This window comes from Phallusia mammillata, chromosome 8 (genome assembly GCF_965637545.1).
Source record: "Phallusia mammillata chromosome 8, kaPhaMamm4.hap1.1, whole genome shotgun sequence".
NCBI lineage: Eukaryota > Metazoa > Chordata > Ascidiacea > Phlebobranchia > Ascidiidae > Phallusia > Phallusia mammillata.
In genome coordinates this window covers 9,039,928-9,060,437 of record NC_137259.1, presented here as the reverse complement: position 1 = coordinate 9,060,437, position 20,510 = coordinate 9,039,928, and the positions used below count along the sequence as shown (strand labels likewise).

General features: G+C 38.4%; 2 protein-coding genes and 1 pseudogene across 2 annotated transcripts; 1 reads left to right on the top strand and 2 right to left on the bottom strand.

Moving 5' to 3' along the window:
• Positions 1-872: 872 nt before the first annotated feature.
• On the bottom strand, positions 873-3,709 carry LOC145204749 (uncharacterized). The gene is made up of 2 exons (XM_080077345.1): positions 1,793-3,709; positions 873-878 (listed from the first exon to the last, which is right to left on the bottom strand). The coding sequence occupies exons 1-2, from the start codon at positions 3,707-3,709 to the stop codon at positions 873-875; spliced, it is 1,923 nt and encodes a 640-aa protein (XP_079933471.1).
• Positions 3,710-6,779: 3,070 nt separating this feature from the next.
• Positions 6,780-12,126, top strand: LOC145203699 (uncharacterized; annotated as a pseudogene).
• Positions 12,127-14,926: 2,800 nt separating this feature from the next.
• On the bottom strand, positions 14,927-16,228 carry LOC145203703 (uncharacterized). Its single transcript, XM_080075978.1, has 4 exons — positions 15,985-16,228; positions 15,730-15,857; positions 15,559-15,627; positions 14,927-15,498 (listed from the first exon to the last, which is right to left on the bottom strand). Exons 1-4 carry the CDS (start codon positions 16,070-16,072, stop codon positions 15,454-15,456), a joined length of 330 nt encoding a protein of 109 aa, XP_079932104.1. The 5' UTR covers positions 16,073-16,228; the 3' UTR covers positions 14,927-15,453.
• Between the last annotated feature and the right edge of the window lie 4,282 nt (positions 16,229-20,510).

Below are 20,510 nucleotides of genomic sequence, written 5' to 3'. Positions count from 1 at the left end.
CTTTTCGTATTTGCCAACGAAATGACTTTTACCGATGTATGGCCGCACTCGCAAATGTTGCTGACACCTAAACGCATGTACAGTATAGGGTTCAATGTTCAGAACAAAATAAAAATACATTCCGCGCCTAATATTTTTCTATAAATTGGCACAGATGTGTGTTAGAGCAAGTAGTTTCGACTCATAAAGCCCAATTTGTGGTCTCTTTTCGTATTTGCCAACGAAATGACTTTTACCGATGTATGGTCGCACTCGCAAATGTTGCTGACACCTAAACGCATGTACAGTATAGGGTTCAATGTTCAGAACAAAATAAAAATACATTCCGCGCCTAATATTTTTCTATAAATTGGCACAAATGTGCGTTAGAGCAAGTAGTTTCGACTCGTAAAGCCCAATTTGTGGTCTCTTTTCGTATTTGCCAACGAAATGACTTTTACCAATGCATGGTCGCACTCGCAAATGTTGCTCACACCTAAACGCATGTACAGTATAGGGTTCAATGTTCAGAACAAAATAAAAATACATTCCGCGCCTAATATTTTTCTATAAATTGGCACAGATGTGTGTTAGAGCAAGTAGTTTCGACTCGTAAAGCCCAATTTGTGGTCTCTTTTCGTATTTGCCAACGAAATGACTTTTACCGATGTATGCTCGCAAATGTCGCTCACACTTAAACGCACATACAGTATAGTGTCCAATGTTCAGAACAAAAATAAAAATACATTCCGCGCCTAATATTTTTCTATAAATTGGCACAGATGTGTGTTAGAGCAAGTAGTTTCGACTCGTAAAGCCCAATTTGTGGTCTCTTTTCGTATTTGCCAACGAAATGACTTTTACCAATGCATGGTCGCACTCGCAAATGTTGCTCACACCTAAACGCATGTACAGTATAGGGTTCAATGTTCAGAACAAAATAAAAATACATTCCGCGCCTAATATTTTTCTATAAATTGGCACAGATGTGTGTTAGAGCAAGTAGTTTCGACTCGTAAAGCCCAATTTGTGGTTTCTTTTCGTATTTGCCAACGAAATGACTTTTACCGATGTATGGTTGCAAATGTCGCTCACACCTAAACGGATGTGCAGTGTAGGGTCAAATGTTCAGAACAAAATAAAAATACATTCCGCGCCTAATATTTTTCCATAAATTGGCACAGATGTGCGTTAGAGCAAGTAGTTTCGACTCGTAAAGCCCAATTTGTGGTCTCTTTTCGTATTTGCCAACGAAATGACTTTTACCGATGTATGGTCGCACTCGCAAATGTCGCTCACACTTAAACGCATATACAGTATAGGGCCTAATGTTCAGAACAAAATAAAAATACATTCCGCGCCTAATATTTTTCTATAAATTGGCACAGATGTGCGTTAGAGCAAGTAGTTTCGACTCGTAAAGCCCAATTTGTGGTCTCTTTTCGTATTTGCCAACGAAAGGACTTTTACCGATGTATGGTCGAACTCGCAAATGTCGCTCACAAACATTGGACACTATACTGTATGCTATTGCTGCCAGGCATACTGTATAACAAAGTATTGCTCATCCAGCAGTTTTTATTATAAATAATTGACGTTTCGACGTCCTATACAAGACGCCTTCATCAGGATAATGACGTAACTTGGAGAACAAAATTCTTATAAAGCGACAAAATGCAAAACACACACACAAAAAAAAAAAAATAGCGATAAGAAGATCGCGCGGCTGCAAACTCGCACCACGCAATGATAACACAGCTCAGTGCTGTAAAAGCGCCCGATAATTTATCGGCATTAGAACATCTGTTTTAACGTTCATTGTGTTGGCGCGTGAATGGATGTTCCAAGACTCTAGGAAACTGCGCTTGTGGTAATCAGTTTCCTTCACCAACACCTGTGCAGCAGAAAAATTAATGCTGTGGTGGTGAGTAGTTGCATGGTTTGCCAACGCTGATTTCTTGGCATCATTCTTGCCCACATCCCTTTCGTGCTCCTTCCGGCGCGTATTAAGACTTCTGCCCGTTTCACCGATGTAAATTTCGTCACAATCTCCGCACGGTATAGCATAAACCACACCCCTTGTCGCAGTAGCATCTAGCGGGTCTTTTGGGTGCGACAGAATCTGACGTAGGGTGTTTGCTGGTTTGACCCCAACCGATACACCGAAATCGGTCAACATACGACGGATTATATCTGTCAACCCTGGTATATAGGGTAAGGTGACGAAGGCACGTTCTTTGCACTGGATCTGTTTCCGTGAAACCTTCTTATTATCACGGAGAATCCAGTTCGGGTAGTCATTTAACCGCAAGGTCTCATTTACCCTGTGCAACTCCGATTGGAGCAGTGCAGGGTCTGTCGTCAAGCGAACGGCCTGGTCTTTAAGCGCTTTGACAACAGCCCTTTTTTGGTATAATGGATGATGGGATTTAAAGTGTAAATAGCGCGTGGTACTGGTCGGCTTGTGGTACACACGCGTGGAAAGTTTACCATCCGCCGCTTTCAAAATTTCCACATCTAGAAACGGAAGACTGTTGTTACTTTCCAATTCCATAGTGAATGTAATTCCTCGTTGCACATTGTTCAAATGTCGCAGAAACTCTGTTACCCGGTGTTTATGAATGATACAGAATGTATCATCTACATTCCGTCGCCAAAACCGTGGTGGTGTGGTAAAAGTTTGCAAGGCACGTTCCTCCACAGACTCCATGACCATGTTGGCAACGGCCACTGACACAGGAGAGCCCATGGCCGTGCCATACATTTGCTTGTAAAAGGAACCTCTGAATCTGAAGTATGTTTGTTCCAAACAAATCTCAAGCCCCCTATGTATATCTTCATGAGTCCATGTGGTCCTGTCTTTAAGGCTGTAATCATCGAGTAAACGCGACTCCGTTATCTCCAATGCTAGATCGATTGGTACGTTGGTAAACAACGAAGTAACATCAAATGAAACCAACGTTTCGTCTTCACACAATGATTGTTGCGCATTCAAATCTTTCACAAACTCTGCAGAATTTCTGACGGTAAATTCCGTGTTTCCGACCAACGGTGCTAAAAGTCGCGCTAGATATTTGGCTAGGTTGTAAGTGGGGCTTCCAATAAACGACACAATTGGACGTAGAGGTACATTCTTCTTGTGGACTTTCGGCAATCCATATAACCTTGGAGCAGAACCATCTGTGCTGTGCAGGTGGTGAAACATCGCATCGGAGATGCATTTCTTCTCCTTGTGCAAAGCACTAACAAACTTGTTAAGAACTAGTTCCGTTCTTCGGGTCGGGTCACGTGGCAGTTTCTTGTACGTGCTTGAGTCGTGCAAAAGCTCTTGAATTTTGTCGTCATAAACCTTGCGGTCCAAAATAACAGTACTATTACCTTTGTCAGCGGGTAGAATAGTAATGTCGTCATTGGCTTTGAGATCTGTGACTGCACGACGCTCGGATGTCGTAAGATTACAAGTATTGCCCCTGTGACTTTTAATACAATTGACGAGCTTGCTTTGTATTAAAGTTTTAACATGCATCGGCAAAGAATATATACCCTTCTCAACACAGGCCAACATACTTGCCTTCGGAACTGTTTTTGGTGCAACTGCAAAGTTGGTTCCTAGTTGCAGAACCTTTAGCTCCACTTCATTCGGCTGATAGCTGGACAGATTAACGACCCAATTTTTCTTTTGAAGCATTCCGGTTGCATTTGTGGCTTCCTTGCGTTTTGGGGCATCCATTCACGCGCCAACACAATGAACGTTAAAACAGATGTTCTAATGCCGATAAATTATCGGGCGCTTTTACAGCACTGAGCTGTGTTATCATTGCGTGGTGCGAGTTTGCAGCCGCGCGATCTTCTTATCGCTATTTTTTTTTTTTGTGTGTGTGTTTTGCATTTTGTCGCTTTATAAGAATTTTGTTCTCCAAGTTACGTCATTATCCTGATGAAGGCGTCTTGTATAGGACGTCGAAACGTCGATTATTTATAATAAAAACTGCTGGATGAGCAATACTTTGTTATACTATACTGTATGCGTTTATGTGTGAGCGACATTTGCGATCATACATCAGTAAAAGTCATTTCGTTGGCAAATACGAAAAGAGACCATAAATTGGGCTTTACGATTTGAAACTATTTGCTCTAACACACATCTGTGCCAATTTATAGAAAAATATCAGGCGCGGAATGTATTTTTATTTTGTTCTGAACATTGTACACTAATGCTGTATGCATTGATGTATGGGCATCACTATAAACACGTTGTAGTGTACCCTATCTACACGTTTGTGTATGAGATGTTTTCTCCCATACCTCACAATGTCGATTAATAGGACTACGTACCTGGACCACGTCTTCGTTTCGTATTTTGAAAAAAAATGTAAATTTTTTATTTTGAAACAGCACGCAGTGATGCGTAACGCATATTGACAATTTTCTTACTTGGTGAATTACGAAACGTAGACGAATGGTGAATTACCATACAAAACTAACGTGCTAGTTTCCGATAGGGGGCGTAATCCGACGACAGCCGGAGTGAAGGGTTCCTCTATTTCCCGGATTTTTTAATTCCCGGGAATCGGGAAATAATTTGTTCATTTCCTGGGAATCCCGGGATCCTGACCGAAAAATGTGCCCATTTTTTGTGGATAATTACGTCATTGCAATCGCTAGAATTAGTTTATTTTCGTTGGAGGCACCTAATTACCCATGATTTTGTCGATTAAAACTATATTTGCAATCTTGTTTAACGTAAACAAGATTCAGAAATTACAAAAAATAAATTCGTTTTTTCTAGTACCGCTGGGTAGCGCATTTTCGCGAAAAAAATTACCATCTTGTACAAACAGGTAGAGCTACTAACACGATACGTTACGCCTGATCCAAAAGTGCTTAATTTTCAAAATGGTATATCTAAAAAAATGCTAACGGTTAGGGCTATTAGGGTTGGGGTAAGGTATTAGCACTGAAAATCCAATGAAACTAACCCAAAAAATTAGTTACTAATGTAAAAATTTTATGTAAATATTTACCAACCCAACCCATTTATAGCCGCTAAATAAATAATTCAATTCTTTACGCCACCTATCGAAAATTAAGCACTTTTGGATCAGGCGTAACGTATCGTGTTGGTAGCTCTACCGTACAAACACGCTTACTTACTTTATCATTAAAATTACAAAACGCCGTATTATGGTAACAGCTAACAGAAATTTTAACATTTTTGTTATTTTTTTATTAACACGTTTTTGCTTAATTCTCCCGGGAAATCTGTTTCCCGGGAATTCAAAACAAATTTCCTGGGCTTCGGGGGTAGAACCATAGATGGTAGAACTACTAACACTGAACTTTGGCTTGCGCCCGGTTTGGTAAGTGACGCAACGGAGCATAGGCGTTTATGGTGCTGACTCAGCAATTTGGGTTTATGGTAAGAATGATTGCTGAGTGAGCACTATAAACGCCTATGCTCCGTTGCGCCACTTACCAGAAATTCCCAGACCAGGCGCAAGCCAAAGTTCAGTGTTAGTAGCTCCACCGGATTCGGGAACGTAATTTTGCCGGGAAATCCCGGGAATGTCTCGACGGGAAAAGGAACTCTAGCTACATTTCACCATACCGATAAGTGGCGCAAGGAAATTAAATAGCTTTAAAGACTTTAAATATCGACGTTAAATCTTGCTGTATTTTTTACACACACTATCGCGTTCAACTATGCGACGTCATCTTGAGCCTTTCTAACTGTTTGCTATCCCAGGAATAAAGCTTAGTATCTGTTATTTAATGGAGTTGCGTGTTTGTTAATTTGAGACTTGCTTATTTTAAACAATAATACATCGCCAGCCGGCATTCTTAGACATGGTTGAAATGTTTTTTATTGCAGAAGAAAAATCTTTGCACACCACAGTACGCAATCAGTCTGCTTAGGGCAGGATTGTCCAAAGTGCGGCCCGCAGCTGTTGTTTCAAATTGTGTTGCGTATGGCACGCCTGTAGCAGACCAAGTAGATAAATGCAATATTTCACCCGAATTGCACGTTATACGTTTGCACGCTGCATTAGAGCAGCGTTTGCAGCTAGTATAAAAAAAAACGCAAATAGTCCATAAAACGAACATTTCACACGGTTTTCAGTTACATGTTTTGCTTGTATGGGTGAAGTAATATTCTATTTTGGGACATTTTGTCTTGCATTTCGCAGTTATACATGTCCGGTCCCACTGACGTCTATGTTCCTGTTTTCGAGTATATTCTTAACACATAAAAAAGGCAAATGTGGACTTTGCCCAGTTAAAAGTAACATTAACAAACGTATTTATGTACAAGAGAAGAAGTTTACTGTTGCATTGTGGGAGTATAAAAAGCGCTGTTTTCCGCCTTGGAAAGAGAAAAGGTTTGGAATTGTGAAACGATAAATGTTGTGTAACTACTCAGAATAAAATAGTGTAGGGATAACCTTGCATTATGTTTCAGCTGATTTAAAATATAGGATGTCTCAAATTAATGTTGCTGCAGTTCAAGTCAATAAGACAGCGTTCAACAAGTTAAAACAGACAGGACGAGGATCCATCAATAACCGAGGCAATAACATTGTTGTTTCTTGTAGCGTTTTGAGTAAATATAGACGTCATCGAGCTAAACGCTGCAAACTGGTGCTTTCGAATGTGTTTTGGAGCGAACTTGCCCAGAGATTTTCCACTTCAAGCAGACGTCTTAGAATTCTCACCGGAATCTGCTGCACCAAACCGTTGCTGTTTCGAGATCTACAGGATTAACGTCTTCGAATCCAGGAATTTACCAGAGTAAGTGTACTGATTTTACGCTTGGCATCCCTTTAATGTGTACTTTACATTAACCAATTAATTCAAAACTTTGTCTAGTATTACCAAAATGAAACGTTAAGTTGTCCGATTTACATGTGTGATTTTGTGCTTGTTTTTACAACCATTAATGTCGAAATTTATTTAATACGATAATATTGTATGCGCCTAAATTTAAGTTGTAAATACGGGCCTTGTCCAGGCCATTCTATTTCACGTCCAAGGGTTTGGATATGTCTTTGCAAACATTAGAGTAAAGAAACTCAATTAATACATTAATATTATGTGCGCCTAAAGTTAAATTGTTCATTTTGTTGTTGAATTGTTAAGGCCTTGTCCAGGTCATTTTATTTTATATCTTAGGGTGCATGCTTGCTTTCTCAGATATTAATGTAAAGAAAGTTACTTAACTAGGTATATGTTATGCATGCTCAAATTTGATTTGCTGTTACAGGCCTTGTCTAGGCCAATTTTATTTTACGTTCAAGGCTGTACTCAGCTGGCACATATTTTGGTTAAACAGTGTGTTCGATATATTGTTTCGTTAGCCCAGGTTGTTCAATAGGGACAAAATTTTCTTCCCACGTAACCTTTAGATTAGCAAACTGACAGACATTATACGTTTAGCTAAATTAGGTTGTCCTGATAAAGGCAAACAAGTGACAACGTATTCAGCGGAAACTAAAATAGACATAGGACCAGCTTTTCACACGAGAAGTAAACGCCGCATTATGTCAATGACCATCACGCCTGTCACAGAACCAAGCGTTGACAGCGCTTCACAAACCATTGCGACATCCGCCGGCATAAATGACTCTATAGAAGGCCCTTAACTTAGCAATGAACCTACGATATATCACGCCGACAATCCGGTACAGCCAACTCCATCCAAATTTTTGCAAGATTTAATACCACCAGGCAATTTAAACGCATCATTCCCCCCAAACATAGTACAACAACAATTGAATATCATGAGGCTATCGGTACTAAAATTGCCACCTATGTGGTCTTCCCCGAACGGAATCAATAGCTACTTTGAGGTACTAGACAACTTTTTCCTAGCAAATAAAGTCATAGATGAAAATGCACGCTACTCATTATTAACTACAAACCTAACCGAGCAACAAACCAATCAATTTCAAACCGCAGTAACGCAATCGTCTGACTCAACAACTCCTTATACGACGTTAAAACAACTCATGATTGAGCAAATTAATAGCACCAAAAGTTCTTGGATATCAGCACTCAATGACGTCACGTTTTCGCCCAATGAATCAGCGTTTCCACTCTTACAAAAACTTTTATCAATGTGCCTAAGAAAGGTATGCGAGAGGTAGTAGAAAATAAATTTCTTTCCTTGCTACCTTATACTGTTCGCCCACTCGTACGAGCCACGCAATTAAAAACTTTAGAGGAAATGGCAAAATTTTATGATCGATATGCGAAAGATGTCACAAAGGCGCCTTCACAAACAGAAAAATCCTTAGAAATCGCACGACTTCAGGCAAAAATAGACGAACTTCTTATGTATATGTCACGTCAGAAACAACCATCCTTCCCGAATAACGCAAACAATCAACAACGCGGTTTTTCGTTTGGTCAATCACAGCGTAACAACTATCCACAACGCAACTTTTCCCAACGTCAGCCACAGAATTATCTTACAAGCCAAATAATCAACAATTCGCCTATAACAAACTACGATGTGACAATCCCAGACAGAATAATCAACCCGACAGCGTTCCCACTGATACAAGGCCAGTATATGAACGCAACCCTCAATTCATAGAACAATAATACTTAAACCAACAACATACGAATCCCACCATCTGCTCCAACCACCGAAGATTTAAAGACAACGCCTTAAAGTGTTTTGAGCAGTGTTTCATACCGGAACGGAACGGAACGTTATACCGGAACGAAATAAATAATATTTGGCTCAAATACCGGAACGAAATACCGAAATAAAAAATATTCCAAATACCGGAACGGAACGAAATACCGCTATTTTTTATTCCGGTATTTCGTTCTGGACATTTGTCATGAAACAATTGCTGAAAATTTCGCGCCGTTAAGCTATAATAAAAATTGAAGCTCCTACAATTTACATCCGTTTGACCATCATTGACAAATGTTATGTGACGTAACAACTACCGACAATAATTCTTGTGTGTTGCAACTTTCTTTCTTTTTTCGCTTTATAGTTGCAAAGACCACAAAGAAATGTTCGTTTGTTAAGACCGAAATACCGAAAAATACCGTTATAAATTTATTTCGGTCAGACCGGAACGAAATGAAAATATCGGTCCAGAACGAAATAACGAAATAAATAGTTTGCTCAGAACGAATAACGTTATCTGGTTTCGTTCCGTTCCGGTATGAAACACTGGTTTTGAGCCTCCATGCCCCCGCTCGCTATACATCTAATTTACAAATTGCCCGCCCAATTTTCAGCAGTACAACTACGATAAGCTTCTTTCCCGCTGAACCTGTATATATCATTACATGTTTCCTGCACCCTGTAGTTGAAGCACCAAGTTTTTTCTCCATGATACTAATTCTATGTTTACGTGTATACCGTGTTTTACTGCAACCTAGGCAGCCAAGAGCGCCCCTACGCGCGATATTTTGTTGCTACACCACCAACTAGTTGACTTCCTGATCTCGCAACACCACGCCTATGCCATGTTTTCTGCAAAATAAATAAACATTTTGAGCAAATAGCTCCACAAACGATATTCCGAGCAACGAGCTCCATTCACAAATCTACCCAAAATATTTCGAGCGACAAGCTACACACGTTACTATAAGACAGTGGTTCTCAAACTTTTTTGAGCGCGACCCAAATTTGAGGTTTATGAACATCTCTCGAACCAAGCCTCAAACATCAATAAATGTATTTTTTCTTGTACGAATACTTACTCATTCTTGAACGCTAACTGTTACATCTCCATGTTCAGTTTCGCATGATTAACTTGTCCTATCATTCCGCGCGTTATGACGTCACAATCGTCATATGCGTAACAGTAAAGTTGGAAGGCTATTGTTGTATGTTGTAATCTGTAATGATTAGCTGGTTCATCTTACTGAGCAACGTGGTCGAGTGAGGCTGTAGTTAGCTGTAGTTAGCTGGCTGCCATCAAAACTTTCAGAAAACCACTTATGATGAAATACTCCAGGTTATTACTGAGATGAAGCCACAATTCAGTTATGATGGAGAATTAAAAATACTTTAAAAATGAAATAAAAAAGTTGGTTCTGGCCAGACATGGGGTCGAATACACGCGTCCTATATTCGAATACTTTACGAATACCTGCATGACTGTATTCGAATTCATGATTATTTTGGTAATTTTTGAGTGACAGCAATTCGAATGGTATTCGAATAAAACGAGTCAAGTATTCGTATTCATGAATTGTTGACCAAACTACAACGACAAGTAATTCGAATACTATTCGAATAAACCAAGACATGTATTCGTATTCATGACTTCTACGCACTTTTTAAAGTTCGACAATTCGAATAATGCGAGTCAAGTATTCGTATTCACGAATTGTTTCGTAATGCTAAGGTGGCAGCAATTCGAATTGTATTCGAATAAAACGTGTCAAGTATTCATGACTATTCATGAATATTAGTATTCATGAATAGTTGACCAAAAAACAACAACGTGTAATTCGAATAAACCCCAGGCGTGTATTCGTATTCATGAATACTTCGTACTTTTTGAGAAGTAGTAATTCGAATTAATAGTTCTAGTTATTTGTATTCACGAATTGTTCAGTTGTAGTAAGAAGCAAACAATTCGAATAGCATTCGAATGCACCGATTCGGATATTTGCAGTTGCGGAAAATAAAAGAAATAAAAGAGCCCCGAAACTTAAAAGGTATTCGATCAAAAAGTAACATGGGTTTATGAATTGCAAATTTATTGGTAAAAATGTAAACAAACGAGCTTTGTTTGCCACCTCAGCTTGACTGATTTAAGTCTCCGTTATATAAATTTCACCAAATTTACATGAGATGTTTGCTTCATGAACACGCTACACCTGTCATGTGCTGAGAACAACCCAATGCTGCAAGCTTTGTAACACAATTCCATTTATGTAACGTCACAATTACACTTCTATGTGTCATTGTTTCGTAACATAAACTTGTCAAATCAGGTCACATTCACTGCCAATTTGAATTGTATTCGAATCTATTTGGCAACAATATATAGCAAAATATTCTCGACTACTCCTAGTCTGGAGGTAATCGACAACTCGAATTGTATTCGTAAAAATGTAGTCATGTATTCGATTTTGCTAATTGTTACGTAGAAACAGGGTGACAACAATTCGAATTGTATTCGTACAAATGTAGTCATGTATTCGATTTTACGAATTGTTACGTTGCCAAAGGCCGACAACAATTCGAATTGTATTCGAATAAATTTACTCAAGCTTTTGTATTCATGAATTGATGGTTCAAAAGATAACATCAACTATTCGAATTGTATTCATGCACTATCGAACGAAAGCCAAAATCATTCGAATACAGCACGAAGGTGGCAAAACCTGTATTCGAATGACCCATTTTTTGACCCTGCGCGACCCATGTTTGGGTCGCGACCCATACTTTGAGAACCACTGCTATAAGATCTACTATCAAAATATATCGAGCAACGAGCTCAGCAAACGATACTCATTTTTTAGCATGCTAAACAATGCAATTTGCGGATTCCAATGAATCGTATAATCCAATCACTGTCTGAATGTAAGACTTCAACCGATGATGAAGCATTCGAATATTACTATTGGCGTCACTCCTATTTACTCATTTTTAACAACATTGTCGACACTTTTAATGACGAACTACGTCATCAACTATCTAACTTATTATTTCTCAAATACACACATCCATAAGCCAAGATTTTGCTCTTGCGTGCCAACAAGGAATTGATGCCGAGCTTAACACTAACATACGCATTAGGAAAACATAGATCAGCGGTTACTCAAGGCAATGTCCTCATAGAAACAGCTTGCACCACCACACAAATGTGCTTAAAAAGATCTCTGGCCATGAAGAATACTAACCCTTAAGCGACACGTCCTCTATTTGTCAACTGTAACGCTGGCCAGGTTACCGACATAGAAGCGTATCAACTTTATGGCCAACATATTGTTTTCAATTATATAATATATAAAGAAACCTTTCGCCTCAACAGGGTCTTCACTTTTAAGGTACATCAAACGTACTATCTATTAATCTATTATTACTATCTATTTATCAACTATATTTCGATACCATTGTGCAACATTTCGCACCAATTTTACTACAACTTTAGCCTATGTTTTTTTTGCAGTGCTACTCAGCACATTTTGCCGGACACGTCATCCCACACGTGACGGTACTGAGACAGATACATTGACGAAGATCAACAGGAAGCAATCCGCCGACAATCAGCTAACTTAGCTTTTCATGCGGCTTTTACGCAGTCAGTCGGTGCCTTAATTAAAAAAGAAATTACGCCTACATATACCAGAATTTTTGTTTGAATGTACTACTGTTTTTGTAGAAAGAAAATACTAATGAATTTCTGCCCTTGCCATGCCAAGCGTTTAATCTAAAATATGCCCACAAACCAAAAAAAATAAAAAAATAAAATAAAATTTCCAAAAAGATAATGATTAAGAATGCGGAATGTTGAGGCATTAGTACACTTAACATTTTGTGCATGTTCTATTCCGCACATTATAAAGTTAATTGCATGTAACCATCAAACATAACACGTACCATTTTGTCATTCTGTTCACAGATATCGTGTTCCATGCTCGTCAATGTACATCATTATCGCCAACCCTATCTTCATCCTACAATCCAGAACCGCAGAGCTGATACACCTATTCGGCAGGAATTACTTGTCTTTATCTGCGCAATTATCGCCATTCGTGCTTTTGCCTTACCACGTGACCCTTTTACCACCCTACCGTGCATTTTATGATCCATATTTCACGCATGATTGTCAATTAACTACCGATGTGTTTTTCATCCAAACACATCAAAGTCCCTTCTGGTCGAGGGTATCAGTAGCAGACCAAGTAGATAAATGCAATATTTCACCCGAATTGCACGTTATACTTTTGCACGCTGCATTAGAGCAGCGTTTGCAGCTAGTATAAAAAAACGCAAATAGTCCATAAAACGAACATTTCACACGGTTTTCAGTTACATGTTTTGCTTGTATGGGTGAAGTAATATTCTATTTTGGGACATTTTGTCTTGCATTTCGCAGTTATACATGTCCTTTCTCACTGACGTCCATGTTCCTGTTTTCGAGTATATTCTTAACACATAAAAAAGGCAAATGTGGACTTTGCCAAGTTAAAAGTAACATTAACAAACGTATTTATGTACAAGAGAAGAAGTTTACGCTTAAATTTTCCATCGTTATGCTGTTCAAACATTTTTATGGAATGAAACGCAACGAGTCAAAATCTGTTTCACTCTGTTTTTTTACTGGACGAGAAAACAAACGCTTTCCGCGAAGTATCTACTTACCGCCATAAGCGACTTCCCCACGAAGCGAATCTCCAGGATGGAGCTGGGAAAACTGCGAGACGCGAAACTTTATACACATTGAAACTCGGTCAGAAATAAATAACGCATTTAAGGGGTGAAAGTTAAAATAAAGAATGGGTCGCAGTATAGCAATATCAATACCTCCCGGCACCCCTGAGCATTGCAATTGGTTGGGAACCACTGGCATCGTCCCTAGCCCTAGGCCAATGATTCTTAACCGCGGTTCTCAGGGCCGAATTTGGCTCCCAACTGCTTATTTTGCGGCACTCATTGAATAGACCTAAGAAAATCACAAAAGATCATATTTTTATCATGAAAGATATTATATTATACCAACAGATGTAATGGCATTTACCATTTAGACCAGGGTTACTCAATTAGTTTTGTCAATGGTCCGGATAGAAAAGGTAAACGAAGCTTAGTAATTTGAAAACAAATTAAAATACAAAAAAAATATCAAACAGCACTTCTGACATTTTGACATAACCAACAATTGTGCAATAACACAATAATTATGTAAATAAGTTCAGAAAGTATTAGCCCATTATCAAATATGTTTTCCCCTTAATACAATATGTTTACCGCACCGCACAGTCCGCGACAGTGGCATTAGCAGAACAAAAAACTTTCAATGTAACTTTTAGCTTAGTGGTTCTCAACTCGTTTCGGGCAATGGACCACCGGCCCAGAAAAAAAATATCATGGACCATTTCTTGTAGGAGCAAGAATAAAGTATACGCATACGAAACAACCATTTAGGCTTGAAAGTTTCAAGTTGAAACATAATTCTTTAAAACTAATTTTCAAGAAGTTAGATACAATTATTAACAGCTAGCATTCTGATGCTCTTTCAACATGTAATATGTAACCATCTCTAGTTCATCACCAAATTTAGAGGACGTCTTGTGGGCCACCCAAAAAGTCATCATGGACCCATAGTGGTCCATGGACCACCAGTTGGGAACCACTGGCTTATTATCTTAGTAAATGTCATTGGATTTGTGAGGTCATAAACTGGCTTTGGTTGAATGTTAGGCCTAAATGTACTTGATTCTTTCGGTTTTTCCCACTGATCTCGATAAACACTGGATTGCGCTACTCCGTTGAACGGTTGGGTGATTTTTGAAGCAAATTGAAGCGTAATGGTGGCTGCAAAAGGAAGCCCCAAAAATGCATTGCGGGCAATGGGGAGAGAGTGGAAAAATGTCGATAATTTTTGTTTTAGACATTTGCATAGCGATATTTGCAGATATGATTTGTAGATTAATAGGACGCATGTATTCCAGTGTGTAATAATTACGCCGCCATTACGCTTCAATTTGCTTCAACCGTGACGGCCAGAAGCGCGATCCAGTGTTTATAGAGATCAGTGGTTTTTCCCAAGCAATTGCTAGCAGTCTCAAAAATAATTAACTTTGCCGTTCTATAGGCATAGGGTACACAATGAATTTTTTTTGCTTAAAATTCCCAGTGCACCAAAAATACACAGGATCGCTTGGATCGCTTGGTGCACCTTTTTATCACTTGGTGCACCTTTATATCGTTTGGTGCACATATATTCCACTTGGTGCTTTCCTTATTTTGGCCGGTGCAAATTTATGTCGCTCGGTGCAACTTTGTTTTGCTTGGTGCACCTGTACAATGCTATACGCGCACCTTTACCTATAAAAGGTACGCCAAGTGGCATAAAGGTGCACCAAGCGATATAAGGGTGAACCAAGTGATATAAATGTGCACCAAGCGATATAAACGTTCATCAAGCAATAAAAGGTTGAACCAAGCGATATAAATGTGCACCAAGTGATAAAAGGTTGAACCAAGCGATATAAATGTGCACCAAGTGATACAATAAAAAAGGTAAAGTTGTGAGAGAATTTTAAATTACATCTTGTCTTCGTTATTATAGTCCAGTTCGTATAAACTTGTGAACCGTTAAGCAGTTTTGTAAATGTCTTGAACAATTCCACGGTTCATTGAACTAACAATATAATTATATATACACTACGTTAATAAACATGTGTTTGTGTGTAATCCGGGTTATATTTATTAAACATTTACTCATGTGGAAAAGGTACGAGATAAAACTTCACAAATCTTATAGTCTACGTTCTTGAAATAGATTGACCCATGGCACCATCTTCCAATTCCTAAAATGAGGCAAGAATTGTAAGAAAGGTGTATTTGATATATTTATATATGTATCATACCCGCGCAACTTGTATGAGCGAGCAAAATGCACAGCACCAACTCAGCAAACAATCTTTCGTTAACGAACCCTAAAAATGAAAAAAAGTAGAACAAGTTAATTTAAACGTAAGCTAACAGTTTACACACTATATTCTAATAGTGTTTTAGTAAGGTTTTTAAATAAACTTTACCTCAATTCCCTTCTTTTCCCGGACAGCTTCTCTAGTTTTTGCCATGCAATAAAGCCCAACTGGTCCTAACATAGATACCAATCCACAAACTATACAATCTCCTCTCTCAGCCAATTCAGCATTCCGGCCTAAATAAGTGGAGTAAACCTTCAACATGTGTTTACCCCGTATTTTGTTCATTACCAATATTTTACAAATTATGCAATTTTGTAAAGTATGCAACCATCATTTGTTTTAAACCACAGCAAAGCTTACCTGCAGTTACGCAAGGTGCTATGTAGGTAATAATACACAAAGAAATATTGTCAAAGCAACCAAATAGATCGTAACGCCATCCTGCCATGACCAATGCTTCTACAGAACTAAAATCAAAGAAACCATTAACCAAACAAATTATACGGCACAAGCAGTACTGGAGCAAGCACAGCTATATGCGGATTAGTTCGAAAGCTTCGGATCCACAAAGGTTCGATACTCCTTTAGTATGCAGGCGTCGTCACAGCTGAAACGCTATAATATTTCCTGTTGAGTAAACAATGTATTGTTCTGACTGCAAAGCTTCCATATGTGTTATGTGATAATGTATAAGGCAACGATTCGTGTATGCAAGGGTTATAAAGCCGGCGAACACAGCGAGATCATTTATATTATTACCCATCACAACAAAAACGCAGTTGACTGACAAATACTCGTATATGGGCGGGGAAGCGCCCTTGGCTAAAGGATGTAAGTATAGGTCCTATACTTTAAACTTACCTAAACCCGAACATATTTTAAAATTTTATTTTTGCCCGAAATATACATTTTCTGGATAATATTTCGAATCAAAGTCCATTGCACAAAATCGTTGGTGTAAAAAAACAAACTTACGACGCTAGTGTGGCAGTATGTGGAGTCTGTGGACCCGAGTTTCGCCCTTTCTGTTTAAACCAGGGGCGTGCAACATACGGCCCGCGGGCCAGTGTCCGGCCCGCGGCACCTATTTTCGTGGCCCACGCAGACTACAAAGTACTCTATTAAATATGAATACTTTTTACTGTTAGAGCATGGAATGTTGCTATTTGTACACCATCACTGGTATTTTTGACTTTATAAAACGTCACACCGTGATGAGGTTTTATCCACTGTGACAACATACTCCCATTGTTGCATCATTATGTGCATTATGACAGAACTGCCTTTCTAGCAATGATTTAGTAACATGATTTATAGGTGCAGTAAATATATTGGCATTTATTCTACGAAAAGGTTAGCAGATATTCCATTGATCAAAGAGTACTCAAAGAGTAACTTGATTGTGTGCGCTCTGCTATTAAATAAGCTGTTTAAAAAGATATGTGTTGCTTTATTGTCTGGCCCCCAGCATCATTTTAACTGTAAGTTGTGGCCCACTGCGATAAACAGTTGCACGCCCCTGGTTTAAACCAATGATTTTAAAAGTAATGATGAGAAACTGCAGCAAAAAATCCATTGTTACGTCATTCTCCTGTAGAAATGGTTTCGGACACGGTTACGCTTCGATGCATGACAAGAAAGGTCGTCTGCTTGTATTCACTCCGTCAGCTATACAGGTGGAAAATAGGAATTTGGAGCTGTGCGCATGTTTTAGCTTGCCTGGTTCTGTTTGTATGTGTGACATAATTCTTGTCACGTACTCAATTCACGTAAAATAGCGCCTTATTCATAGTTGCGCACAGGTTTTAAAGACGAAACTTGGGTTTTGCAAAACGAAATGTATTATACAGTATAAATACATATGCTTGTTTAATGTAATGTAGGCTATTAGCCTCAAATTAATGATGTATTAATTGTTGTTAAATTAGTCGTGAAGAGTTCTTTTTATCTGATTATCCTGTTATTGAGTGACCTATAAGAATTAAGAAAAATGGCAAGAATGCGCTGCATAGGGTCACGTCTAAAACTACGGGCCCACTTGGCGCAGCACTTGGCCCGCCTCATGCAATAGGAAAAAGTGCAGGCCCACAGTTTTTATACTTGCGAGAGACGGGACAAGCACCGGATATAGTGGGCCCGCAGTTTTTCCTCGCGAGAGACGCGACAAGCATTAGATATAATGGGCCCGCAGTTTTTCCCTGCGAGAGGCGGGCCAAGCACTAGTGGATATAGTGGGCCCGCAGCAGGGGCGGCTCGTGCGAGGGGGCTGCGGAGCTGCAGCACCCCCAGTATTTTTACTTGACATTCCTATTCCAAGTTGTTAAACAAAACAATCTTTACATATAGTTTTTATGTTTGTTCAGTGTATACTAAGAATAACTTTTATGGCATTAATCGGCATTTATTAAAACAAAATTAGTAAAAATTTTGTATTATTTAAAAAAAAATCAAAATAATGATAAGTTATCTATGGCGGAGCTGCAGCTCCAGTTTCGTGACGTTTCATGACGTTTTCAGTTGTGCGCATGCGCACTTGGAAAAGCTACATGCCGGGCGTAATAGGCGAGAGGGGGCTGTGGCTCGCGCAGCCCCTCCCGTGACGTAGCGCTAGTTGTGTGGTCTGCTTCGCGTCAGTGAGCTCCAAAGCCAAACCCGTGTACTGTGTTTTTAAGTTCGACAGTGAGTGCAGTTAAATAATTATTTTGCTATCATTAAATTTATTGTTTGACTGTTAGTCGTGACTTTTTAAGATGACTGTAAGTGAGTTTCAGTTTTTACAGTTATCATTGAATTAAAAAAGTGTATCTAACACCTTGAAACAGAAAAAAAGGTCATCTAACACCTTTAAAAGTCACAATTAAGCTTTATAATAAATAATTGAATTAAAAAGATTTGTGAAAGTATGGGACAAAACATCTGCTACTCCAATGTCATGCAGGAATAAGCAACAACAAGAAATACTCAGTTTTAGTTCCTATAATGCTACCAAAGAAAAATTAAATTTGTGACTGTGAAGTTAAATGCCTCACTGAAATTCAGGCAATATCAAATGCAGAACAAACAACTGCAAGCAACAGGAATTTTGAAATGAAGACAAAAAAAAGAGTGAAGACAATTTAAAGTGTGGATTTCTTAACACACCATGTGGACAGTATTTGCAATCAAGTGCAATCATGTGTATTGATATAATGGACATGTACTGTTTGTCTAACCAGTAGCTGCTAAATTGCTTCACAGGAAGTGTTTCTTAAGAATGAACATTCTACAGACAAGATAGTAGTGACACCAAGCACATCCTATTGTTGACAAAGAAAAGCTAGTTACTCAAATGAAAATGTTTCTGTAGATCTGATGTTCATGATTACTTTGAATTAATCTAGAGATGATGTTTTGACAAATTAAATTACTAGGATGAAAAATCCTTTTTTGCTCTTTCCATGATTTCTTCAAAGGCAAAACAGTTCTTTATAACACTGAAAAAGATGCCAATTTTTCTGAGGAACACCAATATTTCCAAAAGACTTGCACTTGCAGTGCTAGCTCTAAATAGAAAAAAGTTTCTTAATTGTCATTTGGAAATCAAGGAAAAAGCTATCAATTATCATGCCCAAAATATAACTTCATAATTCATTTTGGTTGGAAAAAGGAAGCACAAGATTTAAAAATATGGTTTAAATTTAAGTGAGAGTGTTGTAAATTTTAAAGCTTGAAGGCGTTTTGCACTTTTTATAATAAGTGTTTTATACGCTATTTGCCAGCAAGCAGCAATTATAGCAGTTAAGAAACTAAAATACAATTAATAGTCTGTACACAAAAATTCAAGAAAGATGTTTAAATGAACAAGTTCTGAAACCAATGTAATGTGGTTGTTAAATTTGTTAGTTATGATACCAATAAAAAGCTGTATGGCTAGTTTTTTTGTGTGACAATAATCTGTGAAGTGTCATAGAATATGTTGAAAACGCTGACTGTGACTAAATTTACTTAAATGAAACATGACAATTTTTGTTGTCGAACTGAAATACTTCGACCTTTTTCGACTCATTTATATCTATTTTTTCTATATTCCTGTTGTGTTTTACCGTATTTACAACCGCTTCGTTTCGAAGCTGTGCCACGTGTGTTTTTGTTTTTCACATTATTACTGAACGTTATTGTGTTTGGCCCGTCGCTGTGCAACTAAACAAAATACACAAATGATGCCGTCTGCTGTTTACACTCGTGTACATTATTGCGTAACAAAAATTACGTCACAATGGAGTTGCTAGTTAAGATTTGTATTACTTGTTTTTCTACACAAAACAAATGGCTAGAAAACTAGAAATGTAGCTTTTCAATACATTGCCAACTTATATATGTTCAGTAAAGGCTAAAATTTGTGGGGGCAGCACCCCCACAAATTTTAGGCACGAGCCGCCACTGGCCCGCAGTTTTAATACTTGCAAGAAGCGTGCCAAGCGGGCCCGCAGTTTTTTAATTGCAAGAGGCGGGCCTAGTTCTGGGCCAAGTGATCCAAGTGGGCCCGTAGTTTTAGACGTGACCGTGCTGCATACCATTTTGCGACAAAAGGGCACCCGATGTCAGCCTTTTTCGTGTAAAATCAAAATCGTTGTGCAGCAAAAATGATCAAAACTGGGCAGAACAAATGGAAAAATTATTCTAGGTTGTCGCATGGACAATCATATCAAAGGACTGTACAAAAGAGATTTGGTGAAAATTTGTGAATTACATTTTACGCCTGCAGATATTATCATGAGTAAGTTGAGTTGTAATGGTAATTGCTTAGATTTTCTGTAGAACAAAAAACACAGGAAAGGCAAATTACTAACATTGTGAATGACAAATATTACTTTACAAAATGTCTATGTAATGCTGACTGCAATTTT